This window comes from Salminus brasiliensis, chromosome 13 (assembly GCF_030463535.1).
Source record: "Salminus brasiliensis chromosome 13, fSalBra1.hap2, whole genome shotgun sequence".
In the NCBI taxonomy this organism is placed as follows: Eukaryota; Metazoa; Chordata; class Actinopteri; order Characiformes; family Bryconidae; genus Salminus; species Salminus brasiliensis.
The window spans coordinates 18,594,871-18,621,297 of NC_132890.1; the positions used below are offsets into that span (position 1 = coordinate 18,594,871).

The 26,427-nt window shown below is 38.9% G+C and overlaps 1 protein-coding gene across 3 annotated transcripts in view; it reads right to left on the bottom strand.

Annotated features, from left to right (window-relative positions):
* The window catches only part of sema4ba (sema domain, immunoglobulin domain (Ig), transmembrane domain (TM) and short cytoplasmic domain, (semaphorin) 4Ba), a 74,655-nt gene that overhangs the window by 13,087 nt on the left and 35,141 nt on the right, over positions 1 to 26,427 (bottom strand). For all 3 annotated transcript variants that reach the window (XM_072694609.1, XM_072694611.1, XM_072694610.1), the window contains exons 3-8: positions 11,408 to 11,562; positions 8,780 to 8,842; positions 7,074 to 7,172; positions 5,858 to 5,969; positions 3,529 to 3,645; positions 2,541 to 2,698 (exon numbers count right to left, since the gene is read on the bottom strand). In XM_072694609.1, the coding sequence (XP_072550710.1) occupies positions 2,541 to 2,698; positions 3,529 to 3,645; positions 5,858 to 5,969; positions 7,074 to 7,172; positions 8,780 to 8,842; positions 11,408 to 11,562 (704 nt within the window). The remainder of the gene's footprint in view (positions 1 to 2,540; positions 2,699 to 3,528; positions 3,646 to 5,857; positions 5,970 to 7,073; positions 7,173 to 8,779; positions 8,843 to 11,407; positions 11,563 to 26,427) is intronic.

Sequence of the window (26,427 nt, forward strand, 5' to 3'; positions counted from 1 at the left end):
TATTGTGACTAATGCCCTGGCCTTAAAGAACAAAACATTCCATTAGAAGAGTACAGCGTTTTTTACAGAGAACAAACAAACTGCACTAACAATTTAAACTTGGACTGTTGCACAGCTCTGGCTTCCCAAATGCAGAGCTCTTGGCACCACCCACTGCAACACAGCAGTCATGCACTTCACCACCACACTAATATGGGATATAGAGATATGCCAACACAGAAGCTCGCTACATTTGCTAATTTCATTCATATTGATACAATCAGAAGTTGAAGTAGTCTGATCCTTAAGTTAAGATCCAAAATGCCTGGAAGGTAAATTAGGCAGTGGAAACGAGGACAATTAAATTACAAGCAATGGCCAGTTCAGTCATCCTATGATCACTTGGATTATTGTCAGCTCTACACATGAGCAGGACAGATCTGGTCAATTCAGCCGTGTGCTGCTGCACTCCTTTTGGACTGTGCAGAATAAATGGTCTGTAAAACATCCCCCTAAGGGTGGAATTGACTGTTGCCCTCCTTCTTGTGAAAAAGAGTACTATGAAAAAAAAAAGTACTGTGCGGTACAGTCTCAAACCAGAGTGCCCAGAGAACAGAGTCCTTGTCCGTTTGTACATGTCAGAAACAGTATCTAGGTTGCATATTGTACGAATTGGCACCATTAAATAACCTGACTGGAGACACTGTTTCAACTGCTCATCAACAAGATTGTCAACCTCTCAGTCAAGCTATGAATCTACAGCCTCTGCTTTCACCATTGAATACCTGTGTGTCGATAACACTCTAACAGTTCCCCTCTGAATTCCCTGTAAAAAAACCCACTTTAACATCCACTTGCATTTACCTGGATTTCTGACAGTGGTACACAAGTGAGACTGATTTGGCCCATTTGGCCATTTAAACATGTATTACTGTTCTCCATGTGGTCTGTGCAGAAAGATCGAAGGTGTCACAGATTGTATATATTGAAAGTTGGCTTATAGCACAAATTGGCATCAGGACACCTTGTATGAAACATCTGACTACAAACAGCGGTTTCCCTTGTAAGTAGTAGCTTTTCTTTCTTTCATCTGCCACCATCATCAACCAGGAACATCGACCTCTTGCTCAAGCAATGGATCTACTGCCCTGGTTTATTTATTGCTGCTCTGCTTCTCACAGCACGAATGAAAAGTGTGACAAAATATAACAGAAGGCAGTTGGCATAAAACAAATAGAATCACACTCAATGGCCTCTCTTCCACTGAAGGCCGAATGGTTCTGAGCACGCAGGGTAACCGTTCCAGTGGCTTTTCCACACACACACACACACACGGCATAGAGCGCTTACAAACCAAGCTGTGGCGGTAGATTCATGCAGGGCCTCGTCCAACATTGCATTAGCACGCCGGCTACCGGCCAACTTTACCATAGCATTAACACGCTGGTGACAAGTCTCTTCCAAAATCACTACCGTGGCGTTAGCATTTCTCACTTCTTACTGTTTTTGTTACTGTGACTGATATATGTTAATGAACTGGATAATGACTGTTCCACATACAGATTTAAATAACTGGTGTATTTCCATGCTGGAATCAAGCCGTGTTCATAAGCTTCCAATCCTTAAATCCATATAACAATCATCCCCACATTTATCTACAGAATGCTGACAGCATCCCTGCAGGACTACTCCTTACGTCTTGTCCCAGTGTGATCAGAAGCTTTCTGATTTAGTGCTGTGAAAACTGCAGCTGGAAGGCATGTTGGAAGAGACTGTCATAGCACAGGTATGCTTATTAGTTAAACAGGAATCTGCATTATGTCATATGTAGTGTGCATTTTCTTGGTTTACACATTCATAACTTTTTAATATTGCTGGTGATTTAAAGTGGATACTCACAGTCTGTGTGCACAAAGCTCAACCATGGCCCTTAACAAATGAGTCTGGACCAGAAATTTCATTTATTTCATAGTATGTGCAAACACACATTCTGTGCACCAATTAAGGATTTCTTTTATTTAAAAAATCTTTTGAAATCTTTTACATCTACAAAATGTTAATGTTACCTGTTACCATCACAGACTGCTACTGATCACTCTGATCCTCCTAGTACACAGCATATCCACTAGTTCAGGGACTGTATGCATTTACTCTGGAACTCCCTCTACTGTACATAAGCAGTACACTGTACTCTCTACCTGAATATTAAGCTACTAAATGAGATAATGTTTACAAACACCAGACCTAGGCTACCTTAACATACTTTACCTGAAAATACTACACTCTGACACAAGCACCCAGTGATCACTGGACTACATATTCATTAAATGTGATTCAGGCCCAGAAAGCAAAACTTAGTTTGCAACTTAAATCACACCTCTGCAAACATTACACATGCACATACTTGTATTTTTGTTAGCTGCATTTATTCGCTGTATTTTAACACTGTTGAGAGGGGTGGAACTCAGCAAGAGTGTCAGAGAGAGAGCGTGTGAGTGTGTGTAAACTCTCAGGCTGGAGGGGAAAAACACACACACTGTTTCCATCGAAGCATTCCTCACCTTACACACACGAGCAATACGTGATACAATGGTGTTATCGAAGAAATCAAACTCCTTCCCTGCTTCACTGAAGAAGAAGTAAATCTTATCATCGTCACCCACCACATTGCCTTTAGGCAGGCTCTCCTGGATGTAGGCAGAGCCCACAAATGCTGGATCTGCAGAGAAAACAAAGCCAACAAATCCATCCTATCAACAGGTGTTAAACTGTGCCATCATCAAATGCATGTCTGATGTTTACAATTTTGTTCATGTAGTCTCAAATAACTGTAAAGTATCTACAAGGGCAATATCATTCATGTAGATATCTGCAGATACTGATCCTTTACATAAACATTAACGAAAAAAACTACAAATTAAATCTACTCAGTCTATTATTGCAGAAAAATATGAAATACATACATTCTTAGAGGGGTAGAAGTGCAGTAAAACTAACCCATCAATGACATCAAACGTAAGTTCAAAACATAAGTCATTTGTCCAATTGTCAATAATTATTTTTAAGCATATAATTATTACATATAATTATTTTATATGTGCTCATATCAATATCTATATATATCCATCCTGCTTGATGGTATTTTAGCAGTGTATTATGTTTTTACAAACATGAATAGAGTACTGCTTATGCTGCCTACTCAATGTATTAGCCCAACCTCCACCCAGCACTACTGCAGAGGAAATGACATGATGTCATATTGTTAATGTGCTGTATGTAGGTGAACTTTAAAGGTGGGTACTATCTTTATTTAAATATATATGTTTAAAAAATGTATTCCTTATTATCGTTTACAGACTATGTGCCAGTGGTTAGGCATGTCATGTATTTTCCAATCAATATGCCTTGCCATAATTTAACTTAACATTCTTACTATAGTAGGCAGTGAAGCAAATTATTATATATCTTACTTATAGGAAGTGGTGCTCTAAAGAAGGGAATGGGGTGATATGAGGACGCTGAGCAGTACCAGAGACCTTTGACTCTTACCTTGAAGCCAGTTTAATGAGTTCTCTGTCTTTAAGGCAGTGCCCTGGCCAAGGCTTTTATAAATGATGGGTTCGTTCCCTTGGAAGTTACTAACGGTGCCAGTATACAGCTCCCCATCTGCAGACAAACCAGATGGATTTTCACAGTTTCAGATGGATGCACATACAATGGAAGGCACTGGCATCTATTACTGTGGGCCAATTTTTAGCACAGAGCATGACTACACACAAAAAAGTCACAAACATGTATTTTCAATGGACTAAAAGATTTTGACCAGTAATTGGTTAATGATATATCATCCACCAACAGTCAAATCATCACACACTTGCCTAAAACTGCAAAAAGTGTAACATACTATATGAACTATATGTACTATGTGAACTATATGTCCAAATTCAAAGAGATGACTTCAAGATGACTGCTGCTACTAGTACTATGGCATACAGTCTCAAACCCACATTTGCAACACTTTGTGAGATTATTTAATTAATTAAAGAAAGTATTTGAGTATTACCTGTTAGCTACATTACCCTTTGTATCTCCACTTAAAGCAATGTTTCTCAACCCTGGTCCTGGAGACACCCTGCCTCAGTGCTTAGTGCCTGTGATTCAACTTTCAACTTTTTCTCCCTTTCAGACATGCAGAGGGTGTGTTTAAGCAGGGAGTCCACTGAAATGTGCAGGGTGTCTCTAGGACCAGGGTTGAAAAAACACTCGAACTATGAGAAAACCTTATGTAGCATATCTACTTTAAAATGAAAGCTTCAAAATCATTGTGATGCTCCATTAATGTGTAATATGAGAAGAATAGCAACTAGAATAGAATAACAAGAATAACAATTTGTTACATACATAGTAATACACAGTACATCTAGCTGTGAAATGTAACTGTCCACTTACATAAAAAACAAGATGGAATATATAAAATAACATAAGCAAAGAAGATAAAGCTTTGTCAAATACAATAACCTAAATTAAGCACAAATGGGAAAAAATAGGAATAGCAATACATACACTAAATTTACACAAAATTGCTTCCCTGGCCACAACAGAGAGAACAGTTTGTTGCTTGCATGCCTCTACGATCTCCGAGGCCTTGGTCCAGCAACACTTGCTGGAGATGCTCTGCAGGACAGGAACCTCGGTCAGGACACAACCTTGGGGGCTCTAGTTCTGAGGGTGTGGGTGGGTAAGATATGTCTGCCTACCCACACTGCTTGTGGTCTGTCTGTCAGTAAGTCTGTCAACAAACTGCATTTTCATGTAATTTATGTGCCATTCCAGTGTCCATGTGAGTCAGTCTTGTGTGGAGCACATGTGTATCTGTAGAGTGGTTCTGACAGTGGTGATGAAGTCTCTGACCAGGTTTTCAAAGCATATCACCATAACTGATTTGAGGGCTACTGGGTAATAGTCATTTAGGCTGGCTGGCTTGGGTTTCTTTGGAACAGGGATGATGAGGGAAGCACATTGGAACGATTCCCAGCATTAAAGTATTAAAAATGTTTACAAATACCGGAGCAAGTTAAAAAGCACAGACTTTGAGGACACGACCACTGATGACGCCTGGTCCTTTCGCTCACTTAAAAGCTTTTCACACCGCTGTCTCTATGATGATGAACAGGCGCTGTCCTCTTACAAGCTCCGTGCATGCGCCGTCGGCCACGCTGTTAGTATTGCAAGCCCTGTTAGAGTCACCAGTACAGCCGTCTGTAACCTCAAAGTGTGCATAGAAGTTGTCTCATACGCCAAAGATGTGTCTGCACTTACTAGCAGGGAAGATGAGCTTTTTTAGTCTGTTATCGTCTGCAACCTTACACTGCCAGGGTTCTAGAGCAACTCTGCTGGAACAGTGATTTCATTCTTACATAGTAGTGAGCTATTGAAGCTCATACAGTCTGGTATCTTGTAGCAGGATATAGAGCCTGAAAATAATGGTTGGTGTAAACTGCTGAGAAAGGTAGAACGGGTGAAACTTGACACTCCACCTCCCTTCAACTTCCCTGACTCCTATTCATGTGGTAAACTGAGATGAACTGACTGGATGATGTGATCTGTTACCGTTGGACTAAGCCATGATTCAGAGAAACAGAGGAGGTTCATCAAGCTTGAGATCATCAAGCTTTATCCAGACACTGGATGTTGGCTAGCAGGATTACACTTCCTGACTGTAGGGGAGCCCAAGAGCAAGAAATACCAATTCATAATGCTGCTTTAAAACTAAGAACCAAAAGTGTCAGTTCTGGCTGACCAGTCTGTTGCTTTAATATGTTAAACGAGCCCTGCAAAAAGCATCAAAGTCTTCTATTTATTCTAATCGTGCACCTACCAGCCATGATGCCAGTAGACTTGTACTCTGGGTTAAAAGGGCAGCGGCTGCGTCCATCCTCTGTCACAATCTCCCCTGTTCCGCTGCGTACCAGAGAGAAATTCACTGTGTTCTGAGAAAACACAAACACAAACACAAACACACACACACACACACACTTCACTTAGAGAGAAAGTTTTGTGTATAGTGGCCACCTACACCAAAACACACAGTCCCGAGTGAGGTGTTTAAACAGGGCGTGATGTTACGGAGATAAATTGGGAGAGTCAGAAGGACAAAGAGGAGAACCAGCTCAAGGCTACAGAATGCTCCTATGAACGTTCCGCCTGTGTGGGCCAAGGATTCCGATAAGGGGTTTGGAGGAGGGATAGAGGATCCTAGTTTGGAATGCATAGCTGCGCCAGGACATCATGATGCTCTGCAGTCACGCTGGCTTTCTCTGGCTTAGCTGTGTTGAGGCAGCACAGATGCTGATGTCTTTATAGGGGCATGCAGAGACTGTCACAAAGCTTCTTCAAGCAGGAGTGTCGTTCCAGTAAATTATGCGATGGTAACTACAAAACTGACTGTCAGGAAAGGGAATCCTATCTGCTTGATCAGTCAAGACATTTTTTTGATCTGGAGTTATTACCCTAATGAAGCCAACATATACTGGATGTTTATATCTCACCAGTTAGCACTGTGCAAATTGAATGGCTAAATAATCAACACTTCCTTCCTTAAGTGTGTTAAGTAATCGTAAACTCAAACTCAAATTAGCAAATTCTAATACACAGTTACCCTGTCTATTATAACATACAAAAATGAATTAATTGGCCTGTGCAAATGTTTGGGTACCTTACAGAGCCAGGACTTTTTTAGAATGTCCAAAAGAATGCTTTTGTCCTGGTCTGTCTTTATAGTACCCATAAGCTGTTAAACTCTACCTAAACTATGTGCTTCATACACTTCATTACAGAAAACATTTTTTGAAGGCCTCATGAAATAATAAAAGCTCTTCTTTAGAATGTAGGCTGTGTTCAGCACTGCAGGTGCAGCGTTACAGAAGATTGTTGCTCAATTCGACATCATTCGCCCTACGAAGGAGGGAAGATTTTGATTGACTGAGTAAATTACATGAATAATTCATTGCTCCCCTGCTGCCTGCTAAAAGCACAGAGGAGCAGAGACGAAAGCCTGCTGTAGGCAGCTGAGAAAAAAATAAATGCACACTTACAATGTATGCGCAGATCGGGCTGAAGGCATACGTCCCACACACGTACAGATGAGTTGCATTCACACGCAGCAAAATCTTGATGTAATTGAAACAGTCTGTCTGATGGAGTGACATAAAGGGCATGGTTCAGCTTTCTATAAAAGTATATGAATAAATCAGTAATAAATCGGTTTAGAGGTTACTAAAGCTGTTCTTTAAAAATTCACCCACTCTAATAATCATCTGCTCTTATTGAAACAAACTAGAACAGCCTGGAAGAGCCTTTTCGCAGCACTGTGCCATCTGTCTAATGTGGCACCTATTACACTCATCAAGATCTAAATCTCTTTCCAAGCCTCGCTCTCCATGCAAATCAATCAGGCACCAAATTGAGCAAGCTGTTTATTAATCTAATAACAGCCTTCTCACAATGTCAAGCTTCTGGGGGACTTACAATGCAGAGGTGGCAGAGCAGTGAGACCAAATGAAAATGGAATAACCTGACCCTGTGCAACAAATTCTATTTTTAGCACTTACACACATGGACAAAATTGTTGGTACCCCTCAGTTAATGAAAGAAAAATCCACAATGTTCACAGAAATAACTTGATTCTGAAAAAAGTAATAATAAATAAAAATTCTACACAATTTTACAAATGAAAATCCAACATTGATTTTGAACCAAGCTTCGACAGAATTATTTTAAAAAATAAACCCAACAAACAGGCCTGGGCAGAAATGATGCTACCCTTAACTTAATATTTTGTTGCACAACCTTTTAAGGCAATCACTGCAATCAAACAAAGATGCTCAATAGGATTTAGGTCAGGGCTCATAGAAGGCCACTTCAGAATAGCCCAATGTTTTCCTCTTAGCCATTCTTGGGTGTTTTTAGCTGTGGGTTATCATCCTGTTGCAAGACCCATGACCTGAGACTGAGACCAAGCTTTTGACACAGGGTAGCACATTTCTCTCTTGAATCCCTTGATAGTCATGAGATTTCATTGTACCCTGCACAGATTCAAGACACCCTGTGTGTTCTTTTTTTGATATGCTTCATTTTTCCGTCTGTGAACATAGAGCTGACGTGCCTTGGCAAAAAGTTAAAATTTTGTCTCATCTGTCCATAGGACATTCTCCCAGAAGCTTTTGGGCTTGTCAACATGTAGTTTGGCAAATTCCAGTCTGGCTTTTTTATGATTTGTTTTTAACAATGGTGTCCTCCTTGGTTGTCTCCCATGAAGTCCACTTTAGCTCAAACAACGACAGATGGTGCGATCTGACACTGATGTTCCTTGAGCTTGAAGTTCATCTTTAATCTCTTTAGATGTTTTTCTGGGCTCTTTTGTTACCATTCGTATTATCTGTCTCTTTGATTTGTCACATTATTTTCAGGGGTACCATCATTTCTGTCCAGGCCTGTCATAAGTTTTTTTTTAAAAATTCTGTTGAAGCATGGTTCAAAATCAATGTCAGATTTTCATTTGTTCATTTTCATAGAATTACTTTTGTCAGATTTCACTTTTTGACTTTTTTGACTTCTGACTTGTTCTTTGACTTGTTATTTCTGTGACCATTGTGGGTTTTTCTTTCATTAACCGAGGGTACCAAGAATTTTGTCCACGTGTGTATGTGGCATTTTGGCCATGTTTAAAACAGCATGTACTTCTAAGAATGACATGAGCTATGAATGACTGTTGATTTAGTGTGTGAGGTCATTTACTCACTTGCAAGTTTTTGCCTTTGAAGCTGCACTCGCCACGTTTCTCTTCTGGCGTGCTCCATGTGAACTGCAAAATTGTTCAAAAAAAGTCAATTTAATTATTAAATGCATGTTTTCACAAGCCATTCCTATACATCTAGTCATACTGCACTTATACTACCATTCAAACATTTAAAATAAATGCTTTCAATAACATAAAACCAATGTAGTTCCAAATAAATACATTAAACAATTCAATAAAGCTGGTCTAGACCACATTTACAGTTTTTAAATAATTAAAAGCTGTTGTAAAAAGTAATTAAGAAATATAAAAAACTGTTTCGTTTGTACTTGTGATTTAATACATACATTATTTCACAGTTTATTACCTAGATGTTTAAAATGAATAGCAAACATGTGAGTGCATAGTCAATGACACATTTTTAATGTTATGTCTGTAAAGACTGAGCTCTGCACTTGATGTTTGCTAATGTTATATGTAAACCACTCTAGCTGAAGTCAGTTAATATTAGATGTTAAATACTGCAGCTTAAGTCCAGAAACAGTGCAAATATGTTTTTACCACATTGGCACTAAGGAGTCAAAAACCTTATGCAGAAGACAAGGAGTCCTCATCACTTACCAACACTGTACTTTTGGTGTATAGTTAGTATTTGTATCATTAGTGTTAGTGTATTACATTATTATTATTCTTTTAAAACAAACTCAAAGCCATTCTTTCAAAACATACCAATTTTCACACTAAATAGCATATAACAGCCATCAGAACTGCATTAGTTAATGTAAGTAAAGTATAGAAGTGTGTGATTTCTCTTTGAGCTGCTAATCTGTTGTGATACTAAATGTTTTTGTCTGAAAAGTAAGCAGTTACTTGAATATCAAAATGAATTGCTTTTCTTTTCAAAATAATCTACAACCTGCCATAATAGTATAAAACTATTAAATAATTTTAGACAAGCCAAGGACAAAATAATAAACAGTAGTTTCTACAGCAGTATCTTCATCTTTATCAGTATGGAGGAGGTGAGGTGGAGGGGGTTAGGCCATTTATGTAGGACTATGTTGTTATACAGTTGTTGTCATGCAAAAACCTTGTATCTCCAAACTTTACAGAAAACAAAAACATCAATGGAAGTCAAGATAGTAATTTCAGAACATTTCTACTGGTCTATTCATCATGGGATTTTGACAAAATATGAAAAATGCCAGATTCACATCATGTCACAAAGTGAAAGAAGGGCATAAAAGTATTTCTATGTGACAGCAACAATATGCATTTAGTGGTATAAAATACCACTTAAAAAATCTAGGAGGATGTAGGATCCTATTCTTCTCTTGCTTTAACAGCTTCTTAAACTATGTGAACTCAGTGCTCTCAGACAAAAAGTGAATATGCAGGCAGAAAAGGGCTTGACTGAATGACTAAAGGCACACACATTTCCAGATGCCCTCTGATGGAAATAGCAGATCTTTCCACGTCACACTAGCACACTGCCTATACGGTTAACGACACTGCTTTGGTAATACTGGCAGTTGTGTCAGTAAGTGAATATTAATGCCCTCATCATGGTGATCAAAAACAGAGACCTAAACCTAAGTTATACCCCACCAGCTAGCATTGTGCAAACAGCATTCTCATGGTGCATTCGCCTGAAACTACATTCACTACGAGTCCATTCATAGGATTTTTAGGGAAAGGTCTCACCAATTAAAAAGTTGTTCATGTAAGTATGGAAATTAAACTTATTTCTAATATTTTAATGAATGTTGACATAACACATTTTTCTGCTAATGTTGAATGCAAGTTGTCAATACCAAACACCTTGCAAAAAATGGCACAGGAAACATTTTTCTGGGAAAAATAGCACATTTACACATAAATTGTGTTGTGACTTCCCTCACATCTTTTAAAACAAACTCAAGGCCATTCTCTCATACCATACACATTTTCACACTAAATAGCATATAACAATCATCAGAACTGCATTTTTATGCATTTTGTTTTTATTGCTTGTAATTTGCAAAGAATGTCAATAGAAACAGCTAGAGATATGAATCTCGAATATACTTTTACAGGGACTATATCAGTTTTGGTAAAAATGAGAAGATAATAGTATGTCAATTATAATTGTAATTGTAAACTACACAAGTAAGTGCATATGAGTATACTTAACAGGTCAATGTGGATTGAGATGAGTGTGTGAAGATTCAAGCATATAATTAATAATAATACTATTAGTACAGCCTTCGTACAATTTGTATTATTTGTTTGCTACATTAGCCTCATGGCTTCATTGCAGGAGCCAGTTAATTACATTTAAACTTTTGGGAAAACTGTGTAAATATACAGTAGTATAGATATCTAAAACAAATAATTCATTACCAGCTATTTGTTTTAAATAGACCGTCTAATACTTATTATTGACTCAGGACACGCTGACACAGAAACACATATTCTAGGGCCTACTCTTTTCTGGAATGGCAAAGTAGAGGTGACTATTGGGCAAACAAACAATACATCTAAACACAGAAGTACATATACTGTATGTATACATACATGCATGTGCATATGCTCATACTAAACACTCTGCAAACAGGAATGCACACACAAACAACCGACAGGCACACTCACATTGCGCTGCAGTTGTGGTCTGCTGATATCACTGAGGTTAAGGGCAAAGAGAACCTCTCGGGCCCCAACGTAAAGTGTGCTGTCTTCCAGGAGCAGAGAGGTGTAATTGAAGACTCCTTCAGCTGAAAACCTCTTGGCCAACCTCTCCTTTGCATCTGAAATGGCAGATAGGGAGGGGGGGCAGACATTGTGAGGGGGAGGGAAGAAAGGTTCAAAAAGATGAGATGAGATTGCAATGGAGACATGGAACAATTACAATGTGCTAGATGCAAAGAAAGAGTAGCATTTTCAGCTGAATAAGAGGCAAGACCAAGATTGTAACACTTCCAGGACATGTCAAATCTTAACTTAAAGTCTCTGAGGTCCACTTACTAAGTTTGTGTTTTTATGTAACATAAACAGAATACATTTTTATATTCTAACCTTACTTTATGCCTTAGAATTGATTGGGTTGCTTTTGTTACTGTGTCTTTAATTCTGGTGTATATATTAACCTCTGTTCTAACTGGTTGTCCTTTATTGTGCTTCATTCAAAACGCAAAAAGAAATCCAGCCTGAAACACTTGTTACTAGAGCTGTTTGTTTCCAGAAACTGGAAGTTGACTCCATTTTAATGTAATGAAAATTAATTCAGTTGATTCCAAGAGTTGCCTCCACACCATTTTCTTGAATTCCAGGAATCAAGACAGAAAATAAGATCTGGCAAAAAGGAAAAGTGTAATATTATAGACTAATCGGGACCAATATTTTAATGGACTGACAGTTCTAGTCAAGATCCTTTGTTTATACCACTGTTCTAGTAGAGTGCCCTCTAAACCCCCTCTAGATGCAAGATTTGCCATTTTTATTATGGACAGTTAAAAATTACAAATGCATAATATTCCATTTTCTATATTTCTGTATTGCACTTCTTAATTATCTCTGTATATTGCATCACACACACACACACACACACACACAACACTAGATTCTCAGTACTTAACAACTTAAAAAAAGTGTTTCATCAAGTGCCTCACGTATTTGCCTGTTTTTTATCTGTCTTATATGTCTTTTATCTGCTGCTGCACTCAGCACTAATATAAGATGCTGAGTACAATGTAAGGTTTACAAGGTATGGTTGTTTGTGTGCGTGTAAGACCATGTGTACTATTTTACTACAGTTAATGCTGTCAGGTACTGTGCAGGGTGAGCGCCTATAACCAAAATCAATATATCAGCATATAAGTGCAATAAAGCTTGATTCTGATTCTGAATTAGTTCATTTATATAGGCAAATTATTATTATTTATAGGCAAATTATGAAGCTAAAAGTAAAAGGCTCGTCCTAGTTAAAGTATCACAGTCTAGCCAAACTCTACCTCTTTAGCCACACTACTTTTCATTTATACATTTTATTGTTTCCACTATGTCCAACATATAATCGAGCAAATTTTGTGATGTGTGTGATGTATAACACCACATTTTCCAGAAAGTTTTGGAGCTGACTCTCCATAATGCATTAAAGAACGCATATACAACCTGTTGTGAACTGTCTATGTCTGTTAAAATGAACAACTATGTGTGTAGTCGCACAAATCTCAGAGATAGAAGTATAGCTTTTAATCAAAGCCGCTATTGCTATATCATTAGACAGACACAGGGCTGTTTCTCTGTTTCCATGACAACCACATCTCCCACGTTCCACTAGGGGAGCTCCATCACCCAAGAAGCTGAAAGAAGACTTGCGGGTGAAGTGCTTTCTCCAGAAAACGTATTTTAGGTGCCATACTTTTTATAACCTCAGAAGCAGCTGCTTGGAAATTCTGTGGTATATCAGTCAGCGTACAGTACTTTATATGTTTATATTTCGCTTTGCACCCACTCTCTGTAAAATCTCATTGCCCTTCAAGCTGACAAAGATGACCAATTTTCTTATGCTGCACCAACAGTTTTTCAAAGCATTACTAGTCCTTGCCTGCATGGTTTTTGGCATGTTTCCCTCCCAATACTAACATTGCTAATAATGAATACAATGCCTGCTAGCATCATGGTAAATAGAGCTTTGTCTTCAAATAACACATAACTAACAACTTTCTCTCAACTGGTATAATTCTCCCTTATTCTCATTGTAAAAACTGTTAGCAATAACATACTTCTGTCTCCATGTCTCAAACCTTCTGGACACACTACAAACTGAGTTTCCAATCAAAAGCCAGTGCAGTTCACAGAAAGCTACACACATGGACAAAATTGCTGGTACCCCTCGGTTAATGAAAGAAAAACCCACAATTGTCACAGAAATAACTTGACAAAAGTAATAATAAATAAAAATTCTATGAAAATGAACAAATGGAAATCCGACATTGATTTTGAACCATGCTTCAACAGAATGTTTTTAAAAAGTAAACCCATTAAACAGGCCTGGACAAAAATGATGGTACCCCTGAAAATAATGTGACCAAAGGGACATGTTAAATCAAGGTGTGTCCACTAATTAGCATCACAGGTGTCTACAATCTTGTAATCAGTCAGTGGGCCTTTATATAGGGCTACAGGTAGTCACTGTGCTGTTTGGTGACGGCACTGTGCTGTTTGGTGAAATAAAAATTCTATGAAAATGAACAAATGGAAATCCGACATTGATTTTGAACCATGCTTCAACAGAATGTTTTTAAAAAGTAAACTCATTAAACAGGCCTGGACAAAAATGATGGTACCCCTGAAAATAATGTGACCAAAGGGACATGTTAAATCAAGGTGTGTCCACTAATTAGCATCACAGGTGTCTACAATCTTGTAATCAGTCAGTGGGCCTTTATATAGGGCTACAGGTAGTCACTGTGCTGTTTGGTGACACAGTGACTACCTGTAGTACCACACTCAACAAGGCCCAGAGGAAGCGAAGGAAAGAGTTGTTTCAGATTCCAGAAAGAAAATTATTGTAATGTGGTGCTCACTTACAGCAGGGTTTGAACCCAGGCCGCCGTGTTGGTGGGCCGGCGCACTACTGAGTGAGCTACCACGATCACGTGACCAATGGGCCCAAGTGCAGAGTCTTTAATCTTAGAGCAGGCAAAACGGAAATGATAAATAAACCACTTGGGACTCGAACCCAGGCCGCCGCGTCGCGAGAACGACGCTCTGCCGCTTCGCCAAAGCAACAGTTATCAAAGCGGCCAACAAATGAAATGTAAAGGGGTGGATTTAATAAACAAGGACACGTCGCGTCTAACGTGAAATAAAAGCGGGAAACAAACAAACAAAGGACGCCAGGGGAGAGCTGGCTACCTCTTTAACACTAGAGGGAAATACAACTAAGGGCAAAACTCCTGCCTTCCTCTGTAAAACAAGTGTATGTGTGCAAACATGCGCACACACACACACAGGCACACACAGGCACACACAGGCACACACAGGCACACACAGGCACACACACCAGGGAAGACAGACACTCCTGCCTTATTCTGCTACACAAGTGTATGTGTGCTACACGCACACACACACAGACACACACACTGCACAGACACAGGGAGACAGACTCGGGAGAAACACATGAAGGGGAGTGACACTCAGTCTTCAACTCGAGACTACTGACTGACACACAGACACACACACCACCAGAGTCAAAAGAACCAGCAGTGGGGCAACTGGATCTGTGTGCCTATATAGCCTACTGCCCAGGTGTAGGAAATTGGGCTCAATTACTGGCTGGGGTGACTCGGGGCCTCCCCCTGGTAGCAGGAGGAGGCCTTGCCCTAGAGCCACCCCTTACAATTACAGACAAGCATGTTAAAGGAAAAGTTTATAAGACCATCTCCAAGCAGCTTGATGTTATTGTGACTACAGTTGCACATTTTATTCAGAAATGTAAGATCCATGGGACTATAGCCAACCTCCCTGGACGTGGCTGCAGGAGGTAAATTGATGACAAATCAAAGAGACAGATAATACGAATGAGCCCAGAAAAACATCTAAAGAGATTAAAGGTGCTTCAAGCTCAAGGAACATCAGTGTCAGATCGCATCTGTTGTTGTTTGAGCCAAAGTGGACTTCATGGGAGACGACCAAGGAGGACACCACTGTTGAAAACAAATCATAAAAAAATTCTGCTTCTGTCCTATGGACAGATGAGACAAAAACTGAACTTTTGCCAAGGCACATCAGCTCTATGTTCACAGACGGAAAAATAAAGCATATCAAGAACAACACTGACCCTACTGTGAAACATGGAGGAGGCTCTGTTATGTTCTGGGCCTGCTTTGCTGCATCTGGCACAGGGTGTCAGGGCACAATGAAATCTCAAGACTCTCAAGGGATTTTAGAGAGAAATGCGCTGCCAAGTGTCAGAAAGCTTCTCAGAAAGCCAGTCACAGTCACAGGTCATGGGTCTTGCAACAGGATAATGACCCAACACATGCCCAAAAACACCCAAGAATAGCTAAGAGGAAAACATTGGACAATTCTGAAGTGGCCTTCTATGAGCCCTGACCTAAATCCTATTAAACATCTTTGGAAGGAGCTAAAACATGCTGTCTGGAAAAGGCACCCTTCAAACCTGAGACAACTGAAGCAGTTTGCTCATGGGGAGTGGGCCAAAATACCTGCTGAGAGGTGCAGAAGTCTCATTGACAGTTACAGGAATCATTTGATTGCAGTGTGATTGCCTCAAAAGGTTGTGCAACAAAATATTAAGTTAAGGGTCCCATCATTTCTGTCCAGGCCTGTTTCATGAGTTAATTTTTTTAAATAATTCTGTTGAAGCATGATTGAAAAGCAATGTCTGACTTTCATTGGTTAATTTTCATAACATTTTTATTTATTATTACTTTTGTCAGATTCAAGTTATTTCTGTGACCATTTGACCGTTGTTGTTTTTTTCATTAACCGAGGGGTACCATCAATCTTGTCCACGTGTGTATATGGACCCTGCAGCATTTGCTGTCAAAACATCTATCCCTGATCAATCAGTCTAATTGTTCTGAAGTGTATTATTCATGCAGCGCGGTTCATCAACTCAACAGACACAGGAGATGCCATCCGCTCAGTGTAATTCTGTTCTCCTAGCTCTGGCCTTATCATGCATATGTGTTAGGTACCTTCTGCTAAGCACCATAGAAATAAAGACAATTTCTATGGGTATGAATTTCACATGGGGCGGAAAAGTGATGTGCTTGGTGTAAACAGCTATGCACATTCTTCGCTTGTCCTCAGAGCAAGGATCGCCAAGGTGGGAAAAGGGTGGGGGAGAAGCAGAAGATCTGTGAGCGCTGACTTCAGAATACCTGGGAGAGATTGCAGTAATACTAGGGCATCATCCCTCTGCCAGGAGGCCTTTTTATTGCTAAACCCAGTATGCTTAACCACAGGAGGGTCTAGGCTACTGGGTTATTTCACTCTTTCACTTGCTCGCTCGCTCTCTCTCTTTCTCTCTCTCCTGAAGGAAATGGCAAACCCGCTCAGCGCTGGCAGCACTCTCCACTCTGAGCTTCAGGGAAATTTAACGGTGATTTAGCAAGGCAAAGACAAACAGCATGGCAGAAAGCAAAAACAGGGGCTTTGGACGGATTTGCACTGAAAGGAGCGGCGTGGCCAATTATTCTCCAGAGTCGCGTCACCGCGCTTCTCCTCTCCCCCTGCAGCTCTTACAATGAGGCGAGTAATTGGGCTCTATTAAGGGAAACTCACAGGCCCACGCAAGTGCAAAAGCTTTTCCTTTTTTATTTTTTCCTTTCTGCCTTCCTTACATTACACACACTATAATTGTTATTTCAGTATCAGGCTGGCACCAAAATCAAAGGATTGTACTAACAGGACATTTGCTAACTTAGAATATCACATAGCAGTGCTCCTGCAAATATACAGTTGTTGTCATAATAAAACCTTATACATCTCTGAAAAGGTAACAACAGGTAACAGGATACTTTTCTGTAACAGTAGTTTTAGACCACGTCTGCTGGCCCCTGCTTCACACTGCCCTTTGATATAATGTGAATAGCACCTGCTGTATTAAAATGGTGTAAAAAGAATATAGAGAAACTGTTTTTGATATGACATGGAAGATAAATAACATGTGCATGGTTAAACATGCATAAAGCTTTAATTACAAATCAATAAATAAATCACATGTATTAGCTAAAACCATGAATCATATGCCGTGAACACAACTGCTATAGATTAAGCTTCAAGGCATTTGGCTAATTAAAACATGCAGATGCAACACTGCATGTGAATGCCTGCTCCAAAACATCTGCCCAATTGCAGCACTATTAAACAAAGCCCAGCCACTTTTTTGTAAAAAAAACAAAAAAAGAATGAAAGAAATTAGGATTTAAAGCTATAGACAGAACGTGGTTAAACAGGCTGGTTAGTGTTTTGGGTCTGTAAATACAAAGAATTTAAAATTCTAGCAAAGTAACAAACCACAGCCACTAAAAAAAGAAGAATTTGTTTGTTTACTGTGCCATGTACAAACTATGCAGCCTTGTTGCAGTTTCAGCAGTCGAAAATCAGGGTTTTATATACTCTGTACAATACAATTGTGCAGCTAAAAGCATTAGGTGAAATTTAATACCAGATGTTCTGGAATAGATTGTAAAACTCCAGCAATCAAAACCAGTTCTGCAGAAACACAAGAATTTAAAAGCCTTTTGTGTGGTGAGGCTGGAGCAATATCATACTCGAGACACCCTCTGCCTCTGGCCTTAACTATTTCAAAAACTCTTCTCAAAGAATTACAGTATTTAAATTTACCATCCAAAACCCAGTTTACATAATCAGTCCTTTATTAAGTTATTAAGTAAATCAGGTGAGCTGTTGGCTGAACTGAACAAATCCACAGTTTCACAAAAAAAAGTCAGCAATCTTCTAATAGTATTCTAGCCTTTCAATATTTTTACTGATAAAAAAAAACACATTCTTGTTCTGAGATACAGTTTTAAACAACCTTCTTGCATGGCTGACACCCTAAGAACAAGCAACCAACAACAAAATCAGAACATTACCACTATAAACAGTGTAGCTGTCTATACCAGCTGCGAACAGCAGGGTGGTATGTGGTACATTGTTTTTGATGTTTCGATTTTTGAAGCTTTGCAGCTTGTTGATGTTCCACCACAACAAACACTGCCTTTCATTAACACTGTTAAACTAGTCACAAATGCATGAGGAATCATGAAAAGAAGATAAGAGAGGTGTTATTTCATATGCTAAAAGATTTGAAGTCAGGACATTTGTGTCCAGTGTTATTATTGTTAGAAGGATTGAGCTCGCCTCCCCAAGGGGGATTCAATGACGGCCGAACGTGGATTTCATGCCCTGTCTGAGGAAAAACCTTTTTGACCTGCTGGTAAGCGAAAGCACAGGAGATGGGGGATGTTGATTAGGAGGCAAGGGGGTATAGTTTCTATGCAGTAAAGAGGCACAACATGTCACTGGTTTGTTTCTTAAGCACAATTCCCTTTTTCTCTCCTTTTCTCTCCCTCCCTTTCCCTTTCTGTTTGTCCTGCTCTCTCTCTGTCCTGCTCTAGGGATTTCAAAGCCCCCTTCAGGATCGTCTTAATCAAGTCTTTGGCGATGAAGTGGGACTACTCAATACAAATCAGATTTACATCCAAACATTAATCCTGCCAGTTCCTAAATAAAGTGTAAACAATACATTCTGCTATCTTTAGAACATATTTACAGGACAAATGGTGTCACAAAGTTAGCAATTATCATTGATTATTTACAGAAATATTAGCATTTGTCACCTACATACACTGACATGAATGCTCAATGAAAACAATTCTAAAATGAAAACAATTCTAGACAACTTGGCATGGTGAGCACTGGACAATCATGTGTTTAGGTGGACCAGTGGGCCCAACCCATGCCATGAGACTACACCCCATACCAGTATGGAACCACCACCAGCCTGCAGAGTGTCTTGTTGACAACCAATGGTCCACGGCATCATGGGGTCTAAGCCATACACAAAGGATCAGCCCAAAATAATGGGTACTGTGACTCATCAGATCACGCCACATGTTGTTAGTCCTTAAGGGTTCAATTCTAGCCAGACACTGCTGGTCATGATCATTAAGCACCTATAGGCTGCCATTGCGCCATCTACTATGGTTGGTAATGCCTTCTATGACGTAGTTCTGGGATACACATGACAGTAGACTTAGGAATGTTAAATGTCTGCACAACTTAATTATATAATATCCCGTCTATCTGGCACCCACCACCATATCTTGCTCAAACTCAATAATTCACGCTGCCTTGCAATGACCATACTGGCCAGTGTTTAAACTCACTCTCAAAAGAATATCTAACAACTTATACAGGAGGGTGTTCCCAAGCCATCCCCTGTGGTAACACCTCATGATCAACTAACAAACTGTTATGTATCTACAAGTATCAAATTATTATATGTATACTTTATTGCCCACTCCTTGATTTTACATCTCTCTGTCATTCACCTTCTGCAATACCACTGTTAATTACTAGTTAGAAAACCCTGCCTTATGCAATAGCATAATTGAATAATCATAATCAATAATTTAATAATTAAAATCCTATGTTACCAAATCATAGATTAAAATGTCCTTTGTAACATTACATTTCCAAGCTGAAACAAATCTGTCAATAGTGAGCATAGAGGGCAGCAGCAGCACAAAAAGCAACCTTAGTTTCCTTCAGTTTTTCCTCTGATGCTGTTGTCTAGCCAAGCTCTGGCACCTGTCTGTTTCACAGTAAAGCTAAAAACAACATTTATTGGGCCAGTGTCAGTCAGTATTGACCGTAAACTAGACATCTTGATCAGCCATTCTCAGGGTTCTCACTTACATGACAATCTTCAGATTCACCAACAAACAGAGGCAGTTTTTGAGGGACAAAAAAGTAAACAAGCATTTCCTTTACTACACCACACCATCACAAACACACAAAGCATCAACCTCAAGGCACCTGGAAACTATATGAGATCATTATTGCCATTATGCAATTTTGGGCCCTAATCTTTTTTCCCCCAGTTAGAGCCACTGCAGAAATGGATTGCCATATCTTCCACCCTCCCCTCACAAATCCATTTAAAGAGAAATTAATTATGTGGGCTTTTAGGGAACCAAACTAGTTCTTTTTTTTTGCCAAAATAGTGTATCATTTAAAAGAACTATTTATATTATAACTACAAATTGCTCATTAAGCTCTTCTGATTTATCAGATAGCAAGCAACTTACAATCTCAAGTAGAATCTCACAGTTGCTATTACTGTGAGATTGTTGTAATAGCAACTGTGTTTACAATGCTATTACTGTCAATAAAAATATGAACCTAGTCAAAATATTACCTGACTTTAGATAGTCCTTTGGTCCAAATGTGTGTTTTCAGTAGTGCTGAGTGTCAGGTTTTTAGAAATCATCTGGACATATGCTGTACATGCGATGGAGGCATGAACAGTGCATGCAGGGGGTGTGGTCTCAATAGCCCTTCAGATTACTGTGGGTTATATGACAATTAATGACCAACCAGATTTTATTTTATGCAAAAAAAAAAAAAAAAAAAAAAAAAAAAAATATATATATATATATATATATATATATATATATATATATATATATATATATATATATATACACATATACGTATATTCAAATGTTCATCGCATTCGGAAATATAATGCACATTTGAACTGAAATATTATATATACGCTATTCAAAGCTACTTCTGTAGCTCTCTAGTCAAACAGTATGGCTACCCAATACACAGAAGAGCATGGTACTTGTCCATTTTAGTCCATCAATGTTCCCTCACTGCAATACCCAACATTCATTACAGCAATGCATTATACAAAGGTTCACTAAAGCTGATACTAATCCATTAAAATATGCCTAAATCAGTTCTGGTACCAATCTTTTCATACATTTTTTTGCTGTTATTGGCATACTCCACCCCATGTAATCACTAGTCATCAAAACCTATAGCAGAATAATAGAACAAAAGTTTAAGCTAGAAACTACATAAAAATGCAAGGATCCTTCTTTTCATCCACCTGCATGTCTCAGTGCTGCCACTCCTTGTCTCAAAAGAAGATAAAACTAATACGTTTTCATTTTGTCTGATCAAATAATCAATAATAATAGAAGCAAATAGTTAAAGTGCATGTATACTTCACCAAGGTTGGTAATGTAGGGTGGGCAACTAGTCCAGAGCAGATAGCAGTATCAGATTTAAATATTGACATTTAGGCTTTCTACAATTTTTACATGGTACCATTCCTTTTACTTAAGCACCTGTTTTCTCTTTTTATACCCTCTATTTACATATACCCAAAGACATGATGCCCATAAAACTGGCAAATAAACAAGATTGCAAAAATGAATGAAGACTGCTGTGCATAATTATATGTTCATCTTATAAAGAAATTGAAAAAAAACCCAATACTTTAAGTTTAAGCAATTGATGTGTGTATGTAATATCCTACTTAACGTAAACCTTAAACGTATTACTCATAACTGTTTCTGGGAAAAATAGCATTGGCAATACACTGTTTTCTCTGATCTCATAAGCTTAATGCAATTTATTTAAATTATCAGTCAATTATCAGGCTTTTCATGAGCTCTAGTAGACTGAATAACACTGGCTTAACTCATTGTGAGGATTAGGTGAGGCTGTTCTGGGATGAAATCATACATTTCTAGGTATGTCTATGGGCACATCCTTAGGCAAGGAGAGAAGTAATGGCTTGACACTATGGGAATGTACCCAAGGACATGCTAAAACACACACATGCAGACACACACACCACTTAGAGAGCTTGAGAAATGAGTATCAGGGTATTAGAGTCTTGGGGTGTTTCTTTTTCTTTTTTGGCAAAAGTGCCAGGTATGATTTGTGAACAACGCTCCATTTCATTCACCAATCCAACTCCGCTCATGTAGGGACCAGAGTGAACATTACAGCAACGGCACTGCACCAGCAAAATCTCAAAGTTATGACCTTTAGCTTTAATCGTCTAGCATATCAAATCTACTGCCGAACATTTATAAAACAGTCTGACACAGAATTCCAAAAACATGCTGTCGCTACCTCTGGTTAACAAAAAAGTGCTGCCAAATAGGTAAACAAGAGAGATTTCTTTCTCCTCATATTGCGATGTTGTATGTGATGCAGCTGTTCTAATTCATCCCTCTATTCAGGAATGGATTACTTTTCACTTTACTCTTTACACTGCTGGCTGCCTTCCAGAGTCTGCATGTACAGTATGCCTTTAAGCGGCTGCAGGCCTTGTCAGAGCATGCCTGCATACCTCAAGCCAAATCCCTCCAAGATACGCCCACTGCAAAGACCCGAACAACATGTCACGCACACCATTCTTAGAGTATTGTATGCTGTGCAGAGCGATTCATGTTCTAGTACTTTTTCCAAATCAACTCCGCTATTAATATTAGGAGTGTAAAACTGTTGTCAACCAAATAAGCTGAATAACATTCAATAAGTATGCAGTTAAACAAAAACAATATTGGCCGATTTTTTTCAAACATAAAAATCTTTAAAAATTAAGTATATTGTTTTGCCTTTTGCTGCTGGGTCAGCTGTCTTCGATTTTGATATACTGAAGACATTTTAACTTTAGTAAATATTGTATAAATATAGTAAATATTTCATAAAACAATCACAAAAATATATTTTAGTATATTTACAGAATAAGTCACATAAATGCAAGTAGTATAAAGTAATTTGTGTGATGAAGTGTATCCATTCTGGCAGCAATAAAATGAGGCAACAGTTAGCAGTGAACTGACAAAGAAATCTAAAGAATCTAAATCTAGTAGCCACCCCCATTTCAGTCACTTATGCTGAGATTTCTTATCCCATGCAAGCTGGTCATTGGTTTTACAGATTTCCTGTAGTAATATTCCATTACTCCGCCTCCCTATGTAAACAGCTCTATGGATACCTGGCTACAGTTACTACACAGACAGAAGTATTAACAAAGAGTATTATAAAACTTAAAAGTACACTAAAACACAACATCTGACACCACTGTCAATTGGATTTACCTTCACCATGCTAAATCAGGAGGCATCAAACAGGTCAAGGACAGAAAAGTATAAACAGGTTGTGTGTAGGCATCTCTACATAAATAGGAGTAGGTGCTTTTAACACATGTAAGGCATCTCCGCTGTCACCTCAGCCTTACTGAAGCTGTGTAGGGCACAAGCTGGTGTGTAACTTCATTGGCCTCTTTTAAAACAGACATCTAGTGAACTGAGCCATGTGGCAGTGCAAGTGTACAACAGAGGGAGGAACAAAAGGGAAGAGGCAGCACAGTAGTTTATCCTCAGTAAATCCCTGATCCCTTGTGATAGGCACATAATGAAAAACAGACTAGTGTTCACTCCTAGTGACACATTCACACATCTCCCCATTCATTATTCATGCAAGATTACTCTCTATGTTAAGGGGTTGGTGGTGGTCGATGGGGTGCTCAGAGAGAGGAAAAAGTGCTGGGTTAGAGGAGTAGTATATCCACAGCATACACAGCACAGCAGTGGTTCTCAAACCAACCATCAGGGCCTCAAGACTGACAATTGTTTTATCTGTAACTCCCAGGAACGGTCATGTATATGTACCAGTGTTCTTAATGGCTTGGATCAGGTGTGTTGAGAATCCCTGGTACATAGGCATAGCCAGTCAAGAGTATGTCTGTGGGCATGCTTGCATGCCATGGCCTGATGAATACGAATAATCCAACCACTAAAGGAGATTTGTGGACAGTATTGAAGAATATGGGCAGAGGGCAGAGAAAAGACACAGACTGACATAATATTGCAGAGCTGTCGATGTCGAGAGCATCAGGGCCACTCCAGAACCAGTAACCACACAGATAAACAAACAGGGGCTTAACTTCACAAACTACTTCAAGGAAGTAGAACTTTAAGGAACACTTTTATGAATAACCAAAGCCTATTATGTAGCAATTGAACCCACCCATTACAGTAAAGTTTTCAGGCAAACACCCAAACACCCGACTGAGAAAAAAGAAATGAATAAGGAGGATTCCTTGTGCAGGATTCATTTTACTTAGACAATGTGAAAAAACAGGAGGTGTGTTTGTATGTTTATGCAATATGCATTTATTGATGACAGAAGGAATTTGTTCAGGGTCAAGTATTGTAGAGCATATACTTTTAAGAGACTACACTATAAGAGATTACAACGAAAACATGTGCAGAAGTACAGAGAAGAGTATAGGAGAGTTGAGAAAATATTTATGATGCACGTGATTGTGAAATGCTCTATCAGAGCTGTTCTTTGTGTGAAAAATGGCAGGTAAGAAAATACATTTACATTTAGATTCATGGCTTAATTATTTAGCTGATGCTCTTATCCAGAGCGACTTACAAGGTTACTTTTATTACAGAGGAGGGCCAATGTAGTGTTAGGAGTCTTGCCCAGGGACTCTTATTGGTGTAGCGCAGTATAGTCACCCAGACTGGGAATTGAACCCTGGTCTCCAATGTGGAGTGGTAGCTCACTGGCAGGTAGAGGTGTAATCTGTTGTGCTACTATCTCCACCTCCTTCTGCTTTCTCTTTCCTATTTCAATCTGTGAGATGAATAGTATTTAATATAGTATGGAACCCACAGTATAGATTCACTGATAAAAACAAATCTGGGACAACAGGCCATGCTAAAACCAATTTTGGTGTTTGCCTTTTAGATACTCCTTTTAGTCCTGGGCTAGGCTTAGTCTGTATTCCAGAAGCCAGCTATAAATGTCTAACTTTGCTCTCATTGACAAAGGCATTTGCTTTTTTCAAAGAACACAAGTAACCTCACCCGCAAATGCCATTTACACTGCCTTCTTAATAAAAACCATTAGCACTCTGCTAACAGGACACTAACAGGACAAACATTGCTATAGCTGCATGTGTTTACAAGCACAATTTCTCATTGTTCTAAATGAGTCAGGTTACAATCCTCTAGCTCCACTAATAAATGTCTCTGACCAGCCAGGACCTGACTGAACCCACCCTTAAGAACTCTCATCAATGAGAAGGAATTAGACAGGCTTTACTGTGACTGTGGCCTGGAACTGGTGCAACACAGGGCTCAAAATTAATAGGCCAGGAGAAGTGAAAGGGGTAGGAATCTATACACAGCTAGGCAGTTCTTTATTTTTGCAACCTGTCTCATAAACCTGTTTGTAATTGAGAAAGAAAAGGAGGAGAAAACATGCTTTCCACCTCCACACAGGCCTCCTCCAAAAAGGAAAGGCTTCTTCTTTTTCATCATCATCTCAGTGTCACTGTTTATCAAAAAAGGCAGAAGTTTGAAAAAGTCTAGATAAGCATACATTACACCCCTCTCAAATCTGCTAGTAGTCCAACTAAGAGAGGTCAGCCTCACACCAGGCTTTATTTATAGCCCAACAACAGCCGGCGGAACAGGGAGCCAGAGCTTTTACAGGCTTTTCAGTAAATGAATCATCAACACATGCAGGTCAACAAGAAAGACACTGCCACTGAGTAAACATAGCTTCCCATCTATCTCTTCTGATATCCACTGTTGGTAGAAACACTCTTTACTGATCTAGGAACAGGTTTAATTAAAAATGTGAATTCTGTGAATGTCATAACCAGGTCTAGAAACAACGTTAGAAGAAAGACACAGTTGATTAATTAACTGTGTAGCCACAAATCTCTCTTTCCCTCATTGTTTGAAAAAAAAGAAACTAGCATCATATTCTTTAATCATATTTCCTGAATTAAAGATTTTGTGGCACTGCAAACCCTGTTTCAGCCTAAAAAAAGTGATGGGTGCAGTGGTCTATTAGTGCCCATCAGTGGCCCTTTAAAGGGATGGTCACTGCTCTCTTCCGTTTTTCTCTCATTGCATGTGCATTTGTTCCATGTGACAGCACAAAATACTGAGATTAGATTATTACCTTATAATATTATATATTATTATAAAGAACCTACTCTGATTTACGTAAGCTGATCATAAACACTGACAGTTTAACACTGAGAAAAAAAAAACTTTCATCACACATAT